General features: G+C 48.1%; 2 protein-coding genes across 2 annotated transcripts in view; both read right to left on the bottom strand.

Moving 5' to 3' along the window:
* Synj2 (synaptojanin 2) overlaps window positions 1-452 on the bottom strand; it is a 103,580-nt gene extending 103,128 nt beyond the window's left edge. Inside the window, 1 exon segment of the mRNA XM_036169291.1 lies at window positions 197-452. Coding sequence (XP_036025184.1) covers window positions 197-323 — 127 coding nt within the window. The 5' untranslated portion in view covers window positions 324-452.
* A 9,428-nt stretch (window positions 453-9,880) lies between these two features.
* The window catches only part of Snx9 (sorting nexin 9), an 85,265-nt gene continuing 74,468 nt past the window's right edge, over window positions 9,881-20,677 (bottom strand). Inside the window, exons 13-18 of the mRNA XM_036168867.1 lie at window positions 20,210-20,287; window positions 17,829-17,905; window positions 15,743-15,832; window positions 14,328-14,442; window positions 13,523-13,614; window positions 9,881-11,386 (exon numbers count right to left, since the gene is read on the bottom strand). Coding sequence (XP_036024760.1) covers window positions 11,339-11,386; window positions 13,523-13,614; window positions 14,328-14,442; window positions 15,743-15,832; window positions 17,829-17,905; window positions 20,210-20,287 — 500 coding nt within the window. The 3' untranslated portion in view covers window positions 9,881-11,338. The remainder of the gene's footprint in view (window positions 11,387-13,522; window positions 13,615-14,327; window positions 14,443-15,742; window positions 15,833-17,828; window positions 17,906-20,209; window positions 20,288-20,677) is intronic.

Raw genomic sequence — 20,677 nt, 5'->3', positions numbered from 1 at the left:
CGCCCTTGGTGGTCCCCAAGTCACCGGGGCCCGCCCCGTCGGGGAACCAAGCTCCGCTGGTCCCCTGGTCTCCACTAGTGAAGGAGAGCGTCCTCACTAATTCCTTCCCTCCTTCCCTCCCTCCCTCCCTCCCTCCCCGACGTCGCCGCCCTCGTGGGGAGCACGAGGAGTGGGGAAGGGGGGACGCGACACTCACCCAGCGTGGCCACCGCGCCGGCCTCGAAGAGCAGGCAGTCGCCACGGCCGCGCGCCTCCAGCAGCACACTGCAGGGACCCGTGGGGTCCAGCCGCGCCAGCAGCCGCAGCCCTTTACTCAGTGCCATGGGCGCCGGGCGTTGAAGGGAGCCGGAGCCGGGGCCGGGGCCGGGGCCGGGTCCCGCCCGAGGGGGAGCAGCTTCCCGGAGTTTCACTTTGCGCCGGGCTCCGGCGCCGCGGGCTCCTCCCCAACCTCCTCCTCCTCGGCCTCCTCCTCCAGCTCTCCGGCCCCGCCGCTCTGCCCGGGGCAGGTGAGGTGGCGCCGCCACCCGGCCGCTCCGACGACGGCCGCGCTCCCCCAAGCGGCGAGGCAGATGAGTGCCACCCACGGCGGGGACCCGGACGGCGGGGACCGAAGCCGGCGTGCGCTCCTCCCGCCCCGCGGGGCTGGCGTTCACCCGGGTCGGATGCTCCGGGATGGTCCTGCCTGCGGTGGGCGGCCGCGGGCCAGGGAAATTCCACACATTCCTCGCCGCCGAGGATGCTGCAGCCGCGGGGAGCCTCCGCAGCCCGGACCCTGCCTGGATTCCCGCGGCCTTATATGGGCAACCGGGGGGCTGCGGGCTGAGCAGGGGCGGGTCTCCCACCTTCCGGGTCTCGCCCGGCGCAGCGCCCCCTGCCCAACACACCCCGGGTGGGACCCTTGGGCCCAGTGCCTCAGTCTCCCAGGTGGGACTGCAGAAGCATAAAGTGGCCTTCACGAGGAGGCGACTATGGTTACAATTGAGTACACATTTGTGAGTGGTTTGGGGTGTGTGTGTGTGTGTGTGTGTGTGTGTGTGTGTGTGTGTGTGTGTGTGTGTGTGTCTGACACGCTCTGTAAATGCTATCTTCTACCGGGAACTTTGGTTCATTTGTCCAAGCCAGACTAGTGTCTGGAGGCAGCGGTTGTAGTGAGTCAGAGAGCAGGGATGGGGCATTCGGATCTTACTTCCCCCATTTACCACATGACCTTGACCTCTCCGAGCTGCACCTGGCCTCGCCTATGACTGTCAGGTGATGAGCAGTATTTCTCGCACCCTAGTGCAGTTTGTGATCTGCAGCCTTCCAGCAACCTTAAGCAAGGCCCCTAGGTCCTGGGGTCCGGGTCCAGGAGGATTGGTCCGCTGGGGAGGGGAAAGGGCAGTTGGGTGGAATTGGAAACACCTTTGTGTGGGTTTGAAGGTTTTTGTTTCCTTTTCTAGTATGATGACTCCAGAGGTCCTCAGCAGTAAATTCTGAACAGGCCACCCCATTCTGCTGTGTTAAGACAGCTTCTTTCTCTATAAGGTGGAGATATTACTACTTCCTGGGAACAGTGTGACATTAAGGTTAGCAAACTCAGCTGGGCTGTGCATGCCTTAAACCCCAGGAGGGTCAATAAAAGGGAGTTCAGAACAGCTCTGGCTACGCAGAGAAACCTTGCCTCAAACAAACAAACAAACAAACAAACAAACAAAACAACAGTTTTAGCAAACTTACCTTTTCCTTTACTTTGAGAAGAATTCAACCGTTCATCATAATATGGTGTCCTGGTGACAGTGTCCATGTACACTCAGATGTATAAGTCCTTTCTCATTCTGCTTGAGAGGGTTTTTAATGTTTTTATGTGTATGTTTCCCTGCATGTATGTATTGTATACCATGTGTGTGCAGTACCCAGGGAGGCCAGAAGAGGACACACGATCTCCTGGAACTGAAATTACAGATGGTTGTGAGTTACCATGTGGGGGGGTTGGGAACTGAACCCCCATCCTCTGCAAGAGCAGTCAGTGCGATTCACTGCTGAACTTTCTGCTAGTGTTTCGTCTTCTATCGTGATAAATACCATGAACAAAAGCAACCTGCGTAGAAGAGTTTATTTATCTTACAGGTCACAGTCCTCCACTGAGGCAAGTCGGGGCAGGAACTCCACCAGGCAGAGGCCATGGAGCAATGCTGCTCACTGGCTCACTCTCTATGGCTCACTCAACTTCCTTTGTGGTGGATGGTACAGGGTTTCTCTATGTAGCCCTGGCTTTCTTGGGTGGAGCTCTGTGGACCAGGCTGGCCTGGAACTCAGGGGTCTGCCGGCCTCTGCCTCCCGAGTGCCGGGATTAAAGATGTGTGCCACCACATCAGGCTTCCAACTTGCTTTTTAAAAATACACCCAGGACCACCTGCCCACACATGGCACCACCCACAGTGGTCTGGCTTCTCCCACATCAATCATTTATCAAGAAAATGTCTGTGGCAGCCCAAGGCCCAGGAATGATGGGGGTTTGCCTGTCTGACTGACCTGATAATTACCTTGTAGCTGTCATCACAGATGCAGCTACATCGTGGCAGAGTCTACCCCATGTCCATTAGCAGAAGCCATGTAGTGTGGCAAGGAGGGGCTGAAATCACTTACCCCAACTGCCTGGAAAGCTTGTCTGGGTGATGGGGACACTGACAGGAATGGATGGTTTGGAAGTGCAGTTTGGCATTACTTGTAAAAAAAGGAAGAAGGAAGGAAGGAAGGAAGGAAGGAAGGAAGGAAGGAAGGAAGAAAAAGAAAGAAAGAAAGCATATAGAAAGAATACTGATAATCACTCTAGACCCATCTACAAACAAGGCACACACGACTTAAAACCTGAGAACTAGGCCCCATGGCTTTCCAAGTTAGTAGAACCTTCCAGAAGGCAATCTATCTGCGGATGGCACCAGTCAATAAGGGCCCTTCAAAACCCCATACAAAAAAAAAAAAAAAAAAAAAAAAGCCCTGCCCACATGTGCTTGGCAGCCCCAAGTTGCCACCCAGACCAAAGTGTGCTTGTAAGGTCCAAGCCCAGAGCTCCTTCTGCCCACAGGGCAAGTGCTTACCTTTCCTCCTGGACTGTCTGTCCCTGGAAGTCAGCAAACCTGTTAGGCAGGGCTAGGGAAGTATAGAGACTGTGGTTGGCATGGGCACCTGTAGCTCCAGGGCATATGGGGGTCTAATTAGTTCCCTTCTGAGGCTAGGATGCAGCTTCTCCACAGGGGTGACAGGCTGGCAGTCAGATCTCGGGTGCCCTCTGTATCACTTCTGGAAAAACAATCCAAAGCTCACAAGCACACTGGGTTTCACATGCCAAGACCAGTAAGGTCTGCCTTTGTTCAGGACAGTTTAGATTCAGGGAGACCTCCCAGTGGCCAGGGCTGGTGTCTGGCTACTGTCCAGACTGGTGGAAACCAGGCAGAGCCTCCAACAATGCCAATCTGTTCCTAACTAACAGGTAAGGTATGAAGGGCACAGCTGCCAGGACCTCCCCTGGTGGTTTTGGCAGAGTTGGCAGGACTCTACAGGTGTGCCCACTGGGGAGTAGGCATGTGTGTCCTTCCTGGTCTGACCCTTATTGGGAACAGCTGCCTTTAAACTGGATCGCAAGATTCACGCACAAAGAAAAATTCACAAAATGTCTTAGAAAAACATCTGCAGTAATCAATCACCTCAGAGCAGCCTAAAAAGTTACAGGAAGAAGTTCCAGGGGCGGTGGTGGTACACACCTTTAATCCTAGCACTGGAGAGGCAGAGGCAGGCAAATCTCTTTTGAAGCCAACCTGGTCTACAGAGAGTTCCAGGAAGCCAGGGCTACACGGCGAGACCCAGTTTCGAAAATCAACCAACCAACCAAACATAAAACCCACCAGCATTCATTTTCCCTTTACTGGGCAGTGGTGGTGCATGCCTTTAATACCAACACTCAGAACTCTCTCACCTAGAGACAGGCAGATCTTTGTGTGTTCGAGGCTAGCCTGGTCTACAGAGCAAGTTCCAAGATAGCCAAGGTTACACAAAGAAACACTGCCTCGGAAAAACAAAACATAGTTACAGAAAAAGTTACAAAAGTTTGGGTTTCTGGACCAACAGACCTTCTATCCAGAACTGGTGCTGGGGAGTCAAGAGTCTGCCTTACACAAGAATAAGCTTCCATCCCAAGAAGGATCAGAGGCTGAGGGTTGACCTCTGGGTATGTGAGCAAAAAGTTGTATGATGCTTTCTATTTTTATGTATATTTGGAAATGTTGAAATAGCAATTAAATGTAGAAAATTTAAATGTAAAATATGAATTTTCAATTTTCTAAAACATTTCACCAAAAATCCAATTTTGAAAAAAATAAAATAAAATTTCAAATTATTATGTGGTGATATTCTTTTGAACAACAATCAATTCAGTTAGGTCCAAACATTATAGCCTAATAACCCCTCCACACACACCTCAACTATTAATGACTTTTTTCTGAGACATAGTCCTTGCTTTGTAGCCTAGACTGGCCTTGAACTTAGGATCCTCCTGCACAAAAGATTTAAGGCCTGAGAACTGGATGTAGGACAGTCTAACAAGTGCTGGGATCTGAGGCTTTAGCCTGGCTCTTAAACTCTTAATAAGAAGTCTCAAAGTGGCCACCCAGGGCTGGGGTAGCTGTTCAGCCATGTTATCAAGGATTTGAACTAGTTTATTCTATTTTAGCGTGTTGGCTTCTTGCTTCATGATTTCAAAAGAGCTGCTTCAGCTTGAGGCATCACGTGTTTATTCCAGGTAGGCAAGACTCCAGGAATCAAAACTGGATGCATCTGTTTATAATAAGAAAAGGGCAAAATCTCTTAAAGACATTTTCTGCTAAAGCTTCATTGGCCACAACTATGGTTACATGGTCTTGATGAACTGACTTCTTTGTTTCCTTTAGCTGAGGCAGACAAAAGTAGAGGGCACAGATGAATGGGTTTGGGTTAAATAACCAGACTGCCACACCGGGTCCAGCCAGCATTGTGGGGAGCAGAGGAAGCTCTGATCTGAGTGAAGGAGTGTGTGTTGACATGAGCATACCCGTGTTAAGAACCCAACAGGCTCTTTCCCATGGGAAAACTGCAACGCTTTCCCCGAGTCCAAGTGTAAATATTGAATCTAGCGTGTGCAGAAAATGTCCACCATAACACCGTACTCCCATGTCTATGGATTACAGACTGCTCCCCTACTGAGGCTGTTCCTACAGGGATTAGTTAATTGAAGGCATGGGTACAGGTTTGAAGCGTCTCCTTGCTCCAGATGTGTACCATAAATCTTGCCTCCTTGTTCAGCTGTATACAATAACCCCATCTTCCTGTTAACTTCTATATAATGAACACGATGCGTTTCTGGGGGTACTGCAGCTTCTGCATCAGAGAGCCCAGTCCACCGGAACCCAGCTATTTTTGTCTGTTCTTTGTTCCCTCACCACCCCTCGTCAGGTCAAGTGTCTGGAGACCATGCAAAGGTCAGCATGCTACTTACTCATCTTCTAGCATAAAGCTAAACTTAGTTATAAAGCCTTTCTCTAAACAGGTCATAAGAATAATGTAACATTCTTAAGAGGCTGGAGAGATGGCTCAGCGGTCAGAAGTTCTGGCTGCTCCTCCCCAGGATGAGGTTTGTTGTTTCCCAGCACCTAAGGCAGCGCATACCCAACTGTAACATGCCCTCTTCTGGTCTCCATGGGCACCAGGCACACAAGTGGTGCCAAGGCAAAACACCCATACACATAACATATAAAAACATTTAAAAGAGTGCAAGATGCACATAATAAAAATAGCTTCATTTCCTCCTGTGACTGGCAGGTGAGGTGGACAGGTCGTGAGTCTCGCAGTTTGCCTGCAGATCGTACTGAGATCGGTTAGGCTGGCGCAATCCAGCTCGTCACCCGGCCTTCTCGATTCCTCTGCTTCGTTCCTCTTCTGAAGGAGCTGGTTTCTACTGTGGCGCCGCCGGACTCGGGCTTCTGGGGGTTTCCTCGCTGGTTGGTGGGACACATAGGAAGGTCACGCCATTCCTTCCAGCGGGGCTCCAAAACGGGACCCCGCTTTAAGAGGGTGGCGTCCTCCAACCATCCCTGGAGATGTATTTTCCTAGGTTTCATTCTCAACGATCAGAGCTCTGTTCTAGAAAATTCCCCTAGGTCGAGGTTTGTAGGTATATTTATGTTTTAAGCGTCTGTGCCTTGAATACTGGGGTGGGAACAGCCGGTTTACACCCGCACTGACTCACGCGGGGGCAATGGCCAGCGCGCCCGGCCGGAGTCCACTCTCCGCCCCAGACCCCGCCCCAGACCCCGCCCCCAGACCCCGCCCCTCAGACTCGGGGTGGCAGCCGCATTGGCCTACAGCTCCCCGCGGATCCGTAGCTTGTCTATCAGATCAGTAGCCCCACCCCTCAGGCTTGTCACTCAGCCCATAGCTTATACCCCGCCCCCCCCCCCCCCCCCCCCCCCCTCCTAAAAATGTGGCCCCGCCCCTCATCGCCCCAAGCCTCGCCCACAACCCATGTGCCCCGCCCACCTCTTGACAGGTCTGCTGCTCTACTACTCTGGTTGCTACTGGGAGAAATTGCATAGAAGCTGCCTGCGTCTTAGCGCCAGGACCGGACGTCTTGAAGAAATGAACGCCGCGGCTACTTCTACCCACCGTTCTCTCCCTGTGGGCCCTTCTTCTTCCCCGGACCCTCGTGCACACCCACAGCTGCACGCCAGCGGCGACACGGGGGTGGGTGAGCTGCCTGTAAAAGGACCCTCTCCCTTCCTGTTCTGCTGCGCTTGTGTGGGTGTCTTGGGCGCCTTGAGGGATGAGGGGATACTGACCCATGATGCGTCACGCCTTCACCGCCTCCCTTCAGCTCTTGTGCTGTCAGAGGACTAGAGAACGGAAACCACTCTAAGAAAAAGAACAAGGAACGGCTGGTGATCCAAGTCTGGCTGAACACGGAAATCAACGCTGTCTTTAAAAATTCAAAACAAATCCGGTCCCCAGGGGAGAAATGTATGCAGCAAGGCCCTGAATAATTTACCTACAACTTATATCCTTTTTGTCCATACCCTTTTTTGGTCTGCAGGATATGGGCACAGTATAAAAATACCCATTTTGAAGTTAAAAGAAATTGCTATAAAAACTACTCCTCTGGCTGGGAGGTGATGGGGAGGCAGGCGGATCTCTGAGTTTGAGGCCAGCCTCGTCTACAGAGCATGTTCCAGGATGTAAGCATTACAGCTAGGAAGGAAAGGCATTCTGGCAGTCAGGAGTCAAGGAATACCACAAAGTTACACCACACAACAACCTCACATGAGATTTATTGGGAGGGAAAATCAGGAGATACTGGGGGTCCTTGGGGGAGGGGCCTGACCACTCCTGTGGCTTGAGGGGCTTACACAGGACTATACAGAGAAACTCATCTTGAAAAAACAAACAAACAAAACAAAACAAACAACAAAAATATCCCTTTGAGTGTAGCTGGAATGTAAGTCCTAATCTGAAAGTGTTCCCCATTTAGGAAATGGGAACAGACAGTTACAGAAACAAACTAGGAGCCCGTGGCTCCTTAGTGACAAAGTGTAGCTTCAGAGTCTTGGCCTATGCTATAAACCTGCCAAGAACACCAATTTGCTATTCTCTGTGACATTAGGGCTGTCCAGACACAAACCGCCTCTGAGCCACGTTAATTGAAGACGAACTCTGGATACACATTACATACACCAACACTAATAGAAGCTGATGAGCAAAGGGGTTGTCCATAATTTCATGTTATCTACCACCACGGATGTGCAACACAAACTCTCCAATAATTCTGTCAACTGCCAGGCAGCGGTGGCGAACACCTTTAATCCTAGCACTCCAGTGGCAGGTGGCGCTCTGAGTTCAAGGTTAGCCTGGTCTACCGAGTGAGTTCCTGGACAGGCTACACAGTACAAACAATCCTGTCAACCAGGTCCCAAGTCTGTAATCACTACCAAAGAAAATGAACATTCCTGAGTAGTAATTAATTACAAACGTCAAAGAGGGTAACATAAACCAATGGGCTATTTGGCATATTTGAGAAACTGGTGCATCAGTATGTTTGATGGGTGTGGCTTCCATTATCTATGAGTGAAGGTGTACATCTGATGGCCTGCTTCTAACTTACCCCTAGTTCTAGAAATTTAGGCACTGCCCAAGAGTTATGCTATGAATAGGTATGTTTTTTTGTTTTGTTTTGTTTTGTTTTTTGAGACAGGGTCTCTCTCTGTGTAGCCCTGGCTGGCTTCGAACTCAGTGATTTGCCTGCCTCTGCCTAAGTGCTGGGACTAAAGGTGTATACCACCACCACCACCCAGCATAAGGTGTGATCTTCAAGAGACATTGTCTCTGGGAGATAGGGCCTAGAAAAGTCTGGTAAAGAGATATAATCATTTTTTTTTTGAAGTCTGACTGTCAGATCAGAGCTCTATGAATTACATTTGAAAAACGGCAGGAACCATTTATGCTGACTGAAAATGGAGTAGCATATATACACAAAATACTATCTTCTCAGAAATTTGGAAATATTTTCAAATTCTTGCATCAAATTGAAAAACAAGACTATCTATTTCTTGATGTGTTCACAGGACTGTGTCCAGCCAACATATCAAGTTGTATAAAGTCATTTACCTTAATTTGGGCTTGCTGTGATTTCAGTTTGATTTGGAATGCTGCTAGAATGTGAAACACTGAATGGCAAACTTGAAGATCCATGTTTAACTCGTTTAAATATGAGGCTAAATGACCTATTAAAATCAGTTTCCATTGTCAAGTTCTGGCACAAATCTTATTTCTGATAGCCTAAGCGACTTGAGAGCATGTTGCAGGTCACCATTTGGGGACTGGAGATGCTGGTCAGTTAAGAGCTCTTATGCTTGTTCAGAAGCTCAGGTTCAGTTCCCAGCACCCACGTGGTGGCTAGCAATCACCTGTAACTCCAACTCCAGGGGATCTGAACCCTCTCCTCTGCCTCCCTGGGCACCAGGCACACACATGGTACAAACACATATATGCGGGCAAACACTCATAGGCATAAAGTAAATCTAATAATTACATTTTCAGTATTTAGCTATAATATAGTTATCTTATTTCTAAAAATTAAATGTTGACATAGTCAGCATCAGTACTTTAAAAAAGGATTTTATTATACGTGTACATGTGTTTTCCTACATATATGTATGTACACTGCATACATATGCAGGGTCCTCAGAGGCCAGAAGAGGGGATTAGATGCCGGGAACTGGAGTTACAGATAGCTGTAACCCACTATGTGGGCGCTGAGAACCAAACCTGGGTCTGTAAGAGCGGCAAGTGCTCTTGACGCTGAGCCAACGCTCAAGGCCTTCAAGATCTTACGTCACTGTATTACTGTAGCGTCTCTGGGATATCGGAAAGTTGGTGCAAGCAGTTAAAAGTCAGACATCAACACAAAAGAACCACTCAGAACAGGACACACACCCTGCAGCATTTAAATCGCTCCTCTGAAGGAAACTATCGCAGGGGCCAGCCTCCCCTGGAGCGGGTCTGATTTTCACTCTTTCCCCAGCGCAAAGAGAGCTACGACTTCTTCCCGCCCCTTGGCATCAACTCTTCTTAGATGCCTTCCCATCTGCCCGGCTCTCTTCTCCTTTGGACACCTGGGAGGGGGCACAGGGCATCAGAGCTCGTGGCGAACTTGCGGGATTGGCAGAAGGGCTAAGGAACCAAAGCTGCTAAAGTCGGGAGAGATGTTTTGGGGAATTTCATCACCTAGACAACTTTCAGCAGCTGGAATAAAAGGCTTATAACAACACCACCTCGACCACACAACAATGCCAAAACGTATTCTGAAAAAGTGCTGTGGGAATTCGCTGTACGGTTTTTTAGACAATTTATTTATATACTGGCTTCTACATGCTCTTACATTTATGTAAAATATTTATACATATTCTTTACAATTTGTACATATATTAAATGGTTGTATCATAAACACTGTTCTATGGAATTTTATAAAAGAAAAATCAAGTAGGGGGAAAATTACTTATAAAACATTAACAAAAACCCGTGATATCAAGGAACAAGAAGTTCTCATACTCATGTTCATTGGATTTTCTCAGCTACTTATTTTTGGTTTCACTCATTTACTCTGGCCCATTCTCTATAACAGAATCATCAGATCAGTGGATCAAGTCGTAAGGCAGCTGTGGGAGGGGAGGGGACGCGTCTGCAGGAGGGCAAGGGCGCGTGCTCCGTGCTGTCAGCAGAACCAGGTTCTGGAGCCTCTGAGGGTGGGACACAGCCCAGGCTGTCAGGCTGTGCTCACCATGCTCTACCGCACAGCCTTCAAGCTGCTGCCCACTTCAGTTAACTTTCCCATGCCCCGGGACGGGAACAGGTGCAGAACTCCGGGTTCATCTTTTCAGAGAATCCTGACCAGCCTGCTGCTCCAAACCAGGAGGCCGCCAGCAGCAGCACCTCTCTCGAGGGATGGAGAGCAGAGGAGTGGGCACTCTGGAGGAGGCTGACTGCTCCCTCCCCAAGGAGCTCCTGGGCATAGGAGTCAGTGTGGCTACCCACCTGGGGTAGCAGGGTCAAAGCCCTCACCTCTTCTCACTTACTCTGCTAGCATAAAACATGCCTGACCTTGAACTAGGAAGGAGTGCAAAGACAGTGCAGAACTTCACATAAGCCCAGCACAGGAAGAGTGACCCTGTGGGCAGCAGTGGGCAGGTGGGTCTACTCACCTGCTCTACCCACCACACACCTGGAGGGTGTAGGCAATTTGGGGACCCTCTCTACTGCCCCCCCACTGTGAGCACTTGAACTGTAGCTATGCCAGTGGGGGAGTGCAGACTTTCCTACACAGACAGGGACCCCAAAGGACCGAAAGAGTTATAAAAATATACAAAGATATATTTTTTTATTCTGGCATATTTCATGTTTTTAAGAAAGCAATTAGTATTAATTATTGGACATTGGGTAAGAACTGGAAGATCATGGGTAATGTATAAATTACGATTCTATGTAAAATACCAGGAGGAGGAACCCCTATTTCTCCATTCAAAATCTTGATAAATTTAAGTATTTTCCAAAAATAGACATTTCCCACTGGGTAACTAACATGTGTCAAAATGAACCAAAGAAGGCCGTCCCTAAGTAACTCTTCACTTGGGCTGGCGAATGACAGAAACAGGCTTTTGTCAACTTATTTCTTTTTGGTTTTCTTCCTTTCTTTTTCTCCGTCTCTTATAACAGGGAAACAAACTGCATTGCATTGCCCCAGGTCAGAAAGAAGCCCTTCGGAGTCGGTTGCGTGGGTCCTGGTCTACATGACCGGGAAGCGGCCGAGGGCCTGCCTCAGCTTCTCTGCGATCTGGTGAGAAAACAGAGCAGTCGAGAAGTGACCACACCCATGACAACTTCACAGTGTTCTAGCCGCCCTCCTCTGAGTTAAACATTACAAACTTGTCAGATACATAGCTGGTCTGTCCGTCTCTTCTGCAGACATCGCGATGACCTTGTTACCACAGCCCTGCTGCTCACAGTGGTTTCCACAGTGTGTGGGAAACCCTGCTTCCTGTCTCCACCTGCCCATCCAGGTCCACGGCCAGGCCCTGCTCCTTCTCCTTCAAAGAGCATGATGATGGCTTGGGCCACCATGCCTGCCCAGAGTCCCCTTCTTTTCTGGACAAGTATGAACACTCAAGACTTCCCATTCTGTTGCTACATGGTGTGTGGAGAGTCTGTATCTCTGTGCATTGCATTTCTGTTATGTGCCTGTATCTCCCATAAGTACACTTAAACAAACATGTGCAGTGGGTGCTAAGTATACAATAGGCACTCACACATGTTGACTCCATGAACAAAAATGTAAGTTTTAATAATTTAAGGGATATTTTGCTATAGGAGTTGATATTACTATAGAGTGACAAAATATATGGTTTTCTATTTTGAATTACTTGGTCAATAATTATACATGTAGGGGCTGGAAAGATGGCTTAGAGGTAAGAGCACTGGTTGCTTTTCCAGAGGTCCTGGGTTCAATTCCCAGCAACCACATGTAGCTCACAACCATCTATAATGAGATCTTGTGCCCTCTTCTGACGTGCAGGCATACACACAGGCAAAACATGTATACGTCATAAATGAATCTTTAAAAAAAATGTATATTTGATAATTAACAAACCAACAGCATGAGAACCTTAAGCGCTGCCTTTGCAGTATTTTCTCAGAGACAAATATAACCTACAACATTCTAAGACACATGGAGAGGCAATGTCCAACAGCGGCAACTGACATCAGATTGTACAGTTCAAGGACACAGACCACCATCATGAGGGAGAACACTCTTGAATGGGTTCATCCCATGAGTGTGCCCCCAAAACCAAGTGCTGCCAACCAGAATTCACAATTACACATGAAGTACATTAAGCACAGCTTTTTCACGAATTCACAAGGTGTTTTTGGCAGTGTGCAACCCCAAAGTGACATATACAGGGTGTGAGCTGAGGGCTAGCCTGTAGCATCTCTGAATGCAAGAGAGTCAACGGCATGGGTGAGGGAGATAAGGCCACCTCCTGTTCACTCCACAGCTACAGTGCAGCTCTGCAGGTATCTGAGTTCTGTCTCCACTGACAAGATGTGTGCAAACGCTATGCTGAATGAAAACACCACAAGGCAGGGGAAGGCAAGATTTACGTTTCCATTACAGTTCACTGCATGAAAATGTTTAAAAAACTCTGTTATTTTGGTTTTCCTGAAGAGACTCCTTTGGTAACTGTGAAACCTCAGTCACAAACAAAGGTTGTCTTTGGTTTCCTTCCCTAACTGAAGGGGATGGACCCTCTTTGTGGCAGGGTGACCTCATGTCATTTAGATGTCCTTGTGCATGGAAAGGCTCAAAAGGAAAAAAGCCACACAATCAGGACTGCTCAAGGCTTCAATACTAGTGTCCAATGCCTGCTCCTCAAAGGAAAACTTAAAATTTCCCCTCCATTAGATGTGACTCTTTTGCCTATATGTATGCATATGGGGCATGTGTGTGGATGGCACCGCAGAGGTCAGAAGAGGGCATCAGAAGCCCTGGAACTGGAGTTATGGATACTTGTGAACCACAATGTGGGCGCTGGGTTTTCTGCAAGAGCAACAAGTGCTCTTAACCACTAAGTCATCTCTCCAGCCCCCGCAAGGCTTTCTGACCTAACATTCCTCAACAGGGATGAAGTAGATGGATTTATATAAGTTTAAAAAAAAAACCCACCAAACTGTTCAAAATGTAACCCCCTTCCTAACTCAGGAGGAAAGCTCCCAAATGATCACCTCTTTATGGTCAAGGTCACTAAGGCCACCCTTTCCTCACATGTGTGCACAGGCATGGGCAGGCAGCCACTTACTGTTTCTTTCTTTCTTTTCTTTTTTTTTTTTTCCCCAGAGCTGAGGACTGAACCCAGGGCCTTGCGCTTGCTAGGCAAGCGCTCTACCACTGAGCTAAATCCCCAAGCCCACTTACTGTTTCATAGAACTGCACTTGCTGCTCCAGGTAGAGACGAATGACGCTGTTGTAATCGTAGATCCGGTTACTGTGGAAGTGGTTCATCTCAGCTACAACAGAATTGACCCAGGGATCAGATCCCAGCAAGATTTCAAAGGGCAACATGTGATTTCTCTGCTCAGCCAAGTCAACAGGACTGGATCTGGCTGACTTCTATGCAGCGCCAGGTCTCAGCACAGGTCTATCACGAGCCCAGAAACGGGCAGACACCAGCAGCAAGCCTCTTTCTAGTAATGGGTGGCTGTCACTGCCCAGCAGGCTGACACTACTGACAGCCTCCAGTCTGCCAAGGCACACACACGTCTCACCCTTTCACCAAACACAGAGACGGCCACTTACTGCTCGTCTGCTCTCACATACTCAGATCTCTAGAAACCAGCTAATGCTTGCTTTTTACAACAGTAAATTATGCCTAAAATGATTCCCCCAGGCCTCTTTTAGACCCCACAGTCCTGGGGCACAGAGGTTACAGACTTCTGGAAGCTGAACTTTGGGATTTAATGGAAGAGCATGGTATTAAAGGCTGTTAAAGGAGTCTTGATGTCTCCAAGAAGTAATAAGAGGTACAGTTTTAATCAAGCTGTCACTCACAGCTATCCCAAGTCCATCTGTAAAATAAAATGCTGCCTGTTGGCAAGACAGACATTTTAAGGTAGCTGTGGATTTCACTGGAGCTCACCCTTGGCTTTCTACCCAGCAGCCAGGTCTAATGCTGTGGGGTAAGAATGGTTCTCCACTGGTTACTCACGACCCCTTCTCTTACCTTGTAAAGCATAAGACATGGTGCCAACTCGCTTCACCATCGTCTGCTTGTCCTGGGGGGTGATTTTACTGGTTGCAACCAGCTTATCACTTTCTTTCACTTTTTCTATTGCTCCCTGGGAACACATAAACACAACAGTACTTAAGAAGACAGACCAAAAAGTACTAGTTTAAGATGCAACAATGCTGACATTCTACAGGCTTGGTACTGAACAGGAACTGCTGCAACCATGAGGACAGAGGGAGCATCTGAGTCAACATCCTTCAAGTCTGTCGGGAGCCAAGGGCTGCTAGTCCTGAAAATGCAACAGAGCTCCAACCTGCAGTTCTACGCACGAGAAAAGAAACAAACAGAACTCTGTCCTGCATGATTCTACGCCACTGTGTTTCAAGAGCCCACAGAGGAGAATAGGCATGACAGGTGGAAAGCCACGTGGAGCTGGTACACGGCACGTGTCCTTTCTCTCCGGTTATGGATCATCACTGTATGAGCGGGTGCTTGAGCATGCACACTGTAGGGCTTTGTCTTTTGTGAGAGATGCTGAATCAGCTTCAATTCATTCTCAGATGGAAGGAGCCTCACTCCAGCACCACCACACTGCTCATTGTTTATGACTGTCTGCAAAGGCAAACCTCTACCTCTATGTGTAAACTAGGCTCTGTGCCTAAGATCCCCTCAGGTGGCATAAATTCTGACAGGAGCGACCCTCCTGAGTTCCATGCTGAGTTCTGTTTGAACTAGACAAAGACTGTTTATATGTTGTTCTTTCATGAGTCTTCACACAGCGGGGCTAAGATCACAGACCAGCCCTTTGCAGAGATTTTCCGAACAAACCCAAGGATGTTCAAGACACTAAGAGTACCAGAGACTCCAAGAGGAAACAGGTACCAGAATTAAAACATGAAGATATATCAAACCAAGTTTTAAATGTAGTTTAACACTTTATGGTGGGAATTACATTTTACTACTTCTTTTTGACATGGGGTCTCACTCTGCAGCCCTGTTGGACATGGACTCACTCTGTAGACTAGGCTGGCCTTGAACTCACAGAGATCTGCCTGCCTCTGGCTCCTGGGATTGCAGGCATGCACCACCACATCCAGCTAGTTTCTTTTCTCATGGATAAAAGTAACATCTAAACAACTGTGACAGTGCTGTGTGTCCAGTGGCTCCTAACACTGTCCTCACCTTCTGTGACAGTGCTGTGTGTCCGGTGGCTCCTAACACTGCCCTTTGTGTGTCCGGTGGCTCCTAACACTGCCCTCACCTTCTGTGACAGTGCTGTGTGTCCGGTGGCTCCTAACACTGCCCTCACCTTCTGTGACAGTGCTATGTGTCTGGTGGCTCCTAACACTGCCCTCACCTTCTGTGACAGTGCTGTATGCCTGGCGGCTCCTCCTAACACTGGTCCTTACCTTGTGAGCACCAATGATGTCCGGGAAGCAGCCAAGAAAGCCTTTGTATTCGTGGTTGCACTCCATCAGGAAGTGGAGGTCCTTCTTTGGCTGTAACAAGACACAGGCTGGCTGTTACTGGTGGAGGAATTTAAAACATCAAGGAGAAGAAACTGCTGAGGCGTATACTGCCACCGAGGAGCGCAGAGTGCTGTTTCTTTATTTAGACCAGTGATTCTCACCCTCCTAACACTGCGACCCTTTAATACAGTTCTGAGTCGGGCGTGGTGGCGCATACCTTTAATCCCAGCACTCGGGAGGCAGAGCCAGGCGGATCTCTGTGAGTTCGAGGCCAGCCTGGGCTACAGAACAAGATCCAGGACAGACACCAAAACAACTCAAAGAAACCCTGTCTTGAAGAACCAAAACCAAAACCAGAAACAACAACAAAAAACCAGTTCTGAATGCTGTGGTGACCCTCAGCCATAAAATTATATTGCTGCTACTTCATAACTGTAATTTTCTACTGTTATGAATTGCAAATCTCTGATATGCATGATATCCGTCCCCCACAGGGGTTGTGACCCACAGGTTGAGAACCACTGACTTAGATAGTCTCACTACCTAGGGTTTGGCTGTCTCTGGCTCTCACTAAGCAGCCCAGGCTGGCCTTGAACTCACAGAGGTCCGCCTGCCTCTGGCTCCTGAGTGCTGGAATCACAGGGGTGCACCACTGTGCCTGTCTGTGCTGCTTAGCTTTGGCGGTCAGCTGACATAACCCAGAGTCACCGGTCAAGAGGGAGCCTCCATTTAAGGATCTCCTGGATCAGACTGGCATGTGGAATGTCTGTGGTGCCAGCCGCACACAATCTACTGATATTTTAATTATTGTCTATGGCTCCACTATACCCTGATCAGCACCCTGCCGCCTGGAGGGCCTTCCGGTCCCGAGGCCACAGCAGAGATATGTAAGTCTGTTGTCTTTATACCAACAGACTCGGGAGTCAGATGCTGGGGTGAAACCTGCTGGGTTAAAGAAGGGGAGAAGCAGTTGACTGACCTTGGTTTTTGGCCAGAGACACAGCATGAGACACGTCTCTTCACTCGTTCCCAAACCAAAAGAAGCGCCACACTCCAGTCCCACCCTTTCCTTCCCTCTCGGCTTCTCTTTCCACATCCCTGGCTTCTCTACGGCTAACTCTGGTCAGCTAGTTGCTGTTGGTCAGAATGCCTTGTAAGAGCAACAGAGTACAAACTAGAACACTCAGTGTTAAACAGTTAGGATTAGTTTTCCTGACAGGAAACAATCCTTTGACAGTACTAGACTCAGCCTCTTCTGTTGTGAAGAAAAGTGATAAGTCATTTTGAAGTTGATTTGTGAAAATAGATATTTGCATTACACCATTACACTATCAGGGATTTTTTTTTTTAGTTGATAGTATGTTTTTAGATACTATTTCACATTTTTAATCAAATAAAATATAAGTATCAAATTGCAACAAGCGAAAATGTTATAGTTTAATGCCTACATCTTAACAGATAATATGAAATATACCTAATCCTGAGGCTCATCGAAGGCCTGCAGTACACAGATGAGGAAGGAGAGCAAGCTTAGAGGGCCAGTGCAAGGTCATTACTGCAGGATGGTGGAACAGAGGCATCCACGCCAGGAGGCATTCAACTGACACCCCAGCATCTTTACTTGGAGGGCGCTGGATCAAATTCTGGCCTTACAAGTACTGAAGAGCAATCTAGGCCATTTACCTGAGCCACAGACCCAACCTCATTCAGATTTGTTTTTCTTTGACTTTTTGAGAAAGGATCTTACTCTGTAACTCAGATCAGCTTAGAATTCACTATACAGTCTAGGCTAGCCCTGAATTCAAGGTTATCCCTTATTCCAGACTCCCAAGTTCTGGTATTTTGGGTATGAACTACCACACCTGGCTTCTCCTAGATTTCTTAATGAGCCATCTGTCCACTTTGGCTTAACTGAAAAAGATATTATCACTAAAGGAAATTAACAGAGCCCCACAGAAGCAGAAAGGAGAGTGTCTACCTGCACCTAAGTAGGAAACGTGGGTTGGGAAGTGTGCTTGCGCAGTACCTGCTCGGCCACCAGGCTGGCGATCTCCTCGTACGTCTTCCCGGCTTCCGTTATTGCATCGTTCAGATCTGTTTCACCTGAAATGGGTTGCAGTCTTGTAAGCCACTAGGGCCACTAATATTTTCTCTATACTCATGGGTTTTGACACACACTTTATTGATAACCTTTAGTTTAGAGACGTTCAAACACTGTCGGATTGGCGAGAACAACTTCCTAGATCCCCATCCTCCTCCTTGGTTCCCAGGCGGCAGGTGGTGGCTGTGCTGGCTAGTTTTAATGTCAACTTGAAGTAAGATACAGAGTTAGTGGAAGAAGAAACCTCAATGAATGATGACATGTCCCTACTAGAATGGCCTATGGTGCATTTTCCTTAATAATAATAATTAGTGTGGGCGAGCCCAGCTCATGGTGGGTGGTGTCACCCTTATGCTGGTGGTCCTGGGTTCTGTAAGATAGGAGGCAGGCAAGCTATGAGGAAAAGCCAGTAGACAGAGTTCCTCCACAGGCTCTGCAACAGTTCCTGCCTTGAGTTCCTGCCCTTGAGTTCTCTGGATAATGGACTACAATGAAAATCTGTAAGCTGAAATAAACCCTTTCCCCTCCTGCTGCTTTTGGTCATGGCATTTTTTTCAGAGCAGTAGAAACCCTAACTAAGAGAGTGGCTAACCTTTCCCATTTACACCCTCTATTCCAGTTCTCTCTTCTCAGGCCATACAACATTTTTACGTGCAAACTTCACTTAAAAGATAAGGAACATTTAGAGAATAAGGACATGAGATTGCAAATCTAGGAAAAGGACATTGCTCTGCTATGGAGGAGGAGCCAGTGTGCAGACATCTTAGGCAGGCTGTGTGAGCCAGGGGGTACAGACAGTGCAGGAAGGTGTATTTCTTAACTCGGTGCTCTTCTCAGCCCTTTCTTTTTTGAAAACCTTTTTGTGGGGTGTTAAGGAACAGGAGTCACGCCCTTTGGTACATGCTAGACTGAATCTCTGTGTCAACATACATTCTTCTGTCCCTACCTTGTTCTTAAACTGGCCATGAGGTCCAGAGGCTTAACCGGATCCAGAATCAGTGTCTGGTTAATTCTAGTTTTCATACTGCCAGAAGCAAATGTGATTGTCGCTGGCAAAACTGTGCCATTACCTTTCACCACGTGTTTATACTTTGGTAAACAGCTTCGGTGGGGAGAAGCCTTCCTCTGTCAAGCCTTTGCTTCCTATTGGGTGCACTCTGAATGGCTCAGGCCCTTTCTTACAGTTTCAGAACCACAGACAGAGCCCACTGTCCCCCAAGGTAACTGGGATTAAATTACAAGTAATTGAATAACTCTGGGTGTACAAATGTGTGCTGTGCTTCATTCCATGGAATTACTCTTTTTACTAATGTTCCAGTTTCCTCTCTTTGCCGGGGAAGGCCCCTCAAATGGGCATGTGAGGCACCTGAGTCGTCTGGAGGCAGAGTGCAAGCAGACATGCTTTGCTCCTGGATGTAGGAGCTGTCTGTAGGTCCTCTCACGATTACCTCCCAAAAACATTTCCATGGGAGACTCCCCAAGACTACCGACTATTTCACGGCAGGGGCCATGCCAGCACGCTGCTCTACTGTGACTACCCTCTCTGCCGTGGATGAAAGATTTCTCTGATGTAACGAAGACAGCCTTGGGAATCACGCTCATCTACACAACCAAGAACCAACACACAACACTGCTCTGAGAGAGCTCAGTAACACTGCCCCACTCTTTCCCGAAGCAGATGCCAATCTGAAGGAGCTCAAAAGGCCCCTTACAAACGCAGTTGACTACCATGGGAGGCCTTACCCACTCTGAGGAGTGGGTGGGGGTAGAGTGGGAGGGAGGTGAGGAGGTGGGAGAAGGGGTAGGAGGGGGAACTGGGGTTGGTATGTAAAATGAAAAAAATTTTAATAAAATATATATATAAAAAGAAAAAACCCCGGCGGTTTTAGTAAAGCGAATGATAGTCAACATAAAATATACCAAGCACTTTCAATACCTGCCAGAGAGCCACATGCAGTATAAATACCGTCGCCGCTCCGGCAGTGACGACAGTAGACAGGCAGCTCTCTCTGCTTTCGGGTGAGTGGCCTCGCCCTGCTGCGACTTCTCTCTCCTGTGCCCAGGAGATGTAGGCTCCACTGCTCTGGAACACTCAAGGTGAGCAGTTCACCAGAACCTACTCTACACCTCATGGGGTCCACAAGAGAAGAGTGTCAGGGCTTTAGAGCTAAAGAAAACCCTAAGCTGAGAAACACCCTTAGCCTGCTATTCACCACACGATGCGTAAAGGTACTGAAGTAATTCAAGATGTGGACAGTTCTGACACACTTGTCAGCAAGGGAAATTACAAACAAATACAGATGTACCTTGGTAACCGCTGGAGCTAAACACTGCTGCTAAACTCTGCAAAGCCTTCCCGATCTTCTGATACTCCTTGGGTAAGGCTAGAAAAGAATGTTAAACTCATCAGTGTGAAATGGATCCCACAGTTCTCTGCAGAGACTCATAACAGAAGACATTCACAATGATTGAAATAGCGCCTGTTAATGAAATACTGACAAAATGATTTTTCAACTGATGATTTCTTTAGTTAGCTATCATTTTTAGCCAACTGCTCAACTGGCAGTGGGTACTATAATGAACAACCCATCCGCACACTCATTCCCTGCACAGAGCACAGGGAAAGCGTCCATGTACAGGACTCCTAGCTCCAAAGCCCTCTCTTGTGCATGTGGCCATATCACAGTGACCTTGGATACCAGAGTCACCATCTCCATATGGAGGATTGGCAAATTACGGCTAAGTGTGGCAGCAAAGGCTCAGGAGGAGGGTGT

The sequence above is a fragment of the Onychomys torridus genome, chromosome 19, assembly GCF_903995425.1.
Source record: "Onychomys torridus chromosome 19, mOncTor1.1, whole genome shotgun sequence".
In the NCBI taxonomy this organism is placed as follows: domain Eukaryota; kingdom Metazoa; phylum Chordata; class Mammalia; order Rodentia; family Cricetidae; genus Onychomys; species Onychomys torridus.
This window is presented reverse-complemented; position numbering and strand designations above follow the sequence as displayed.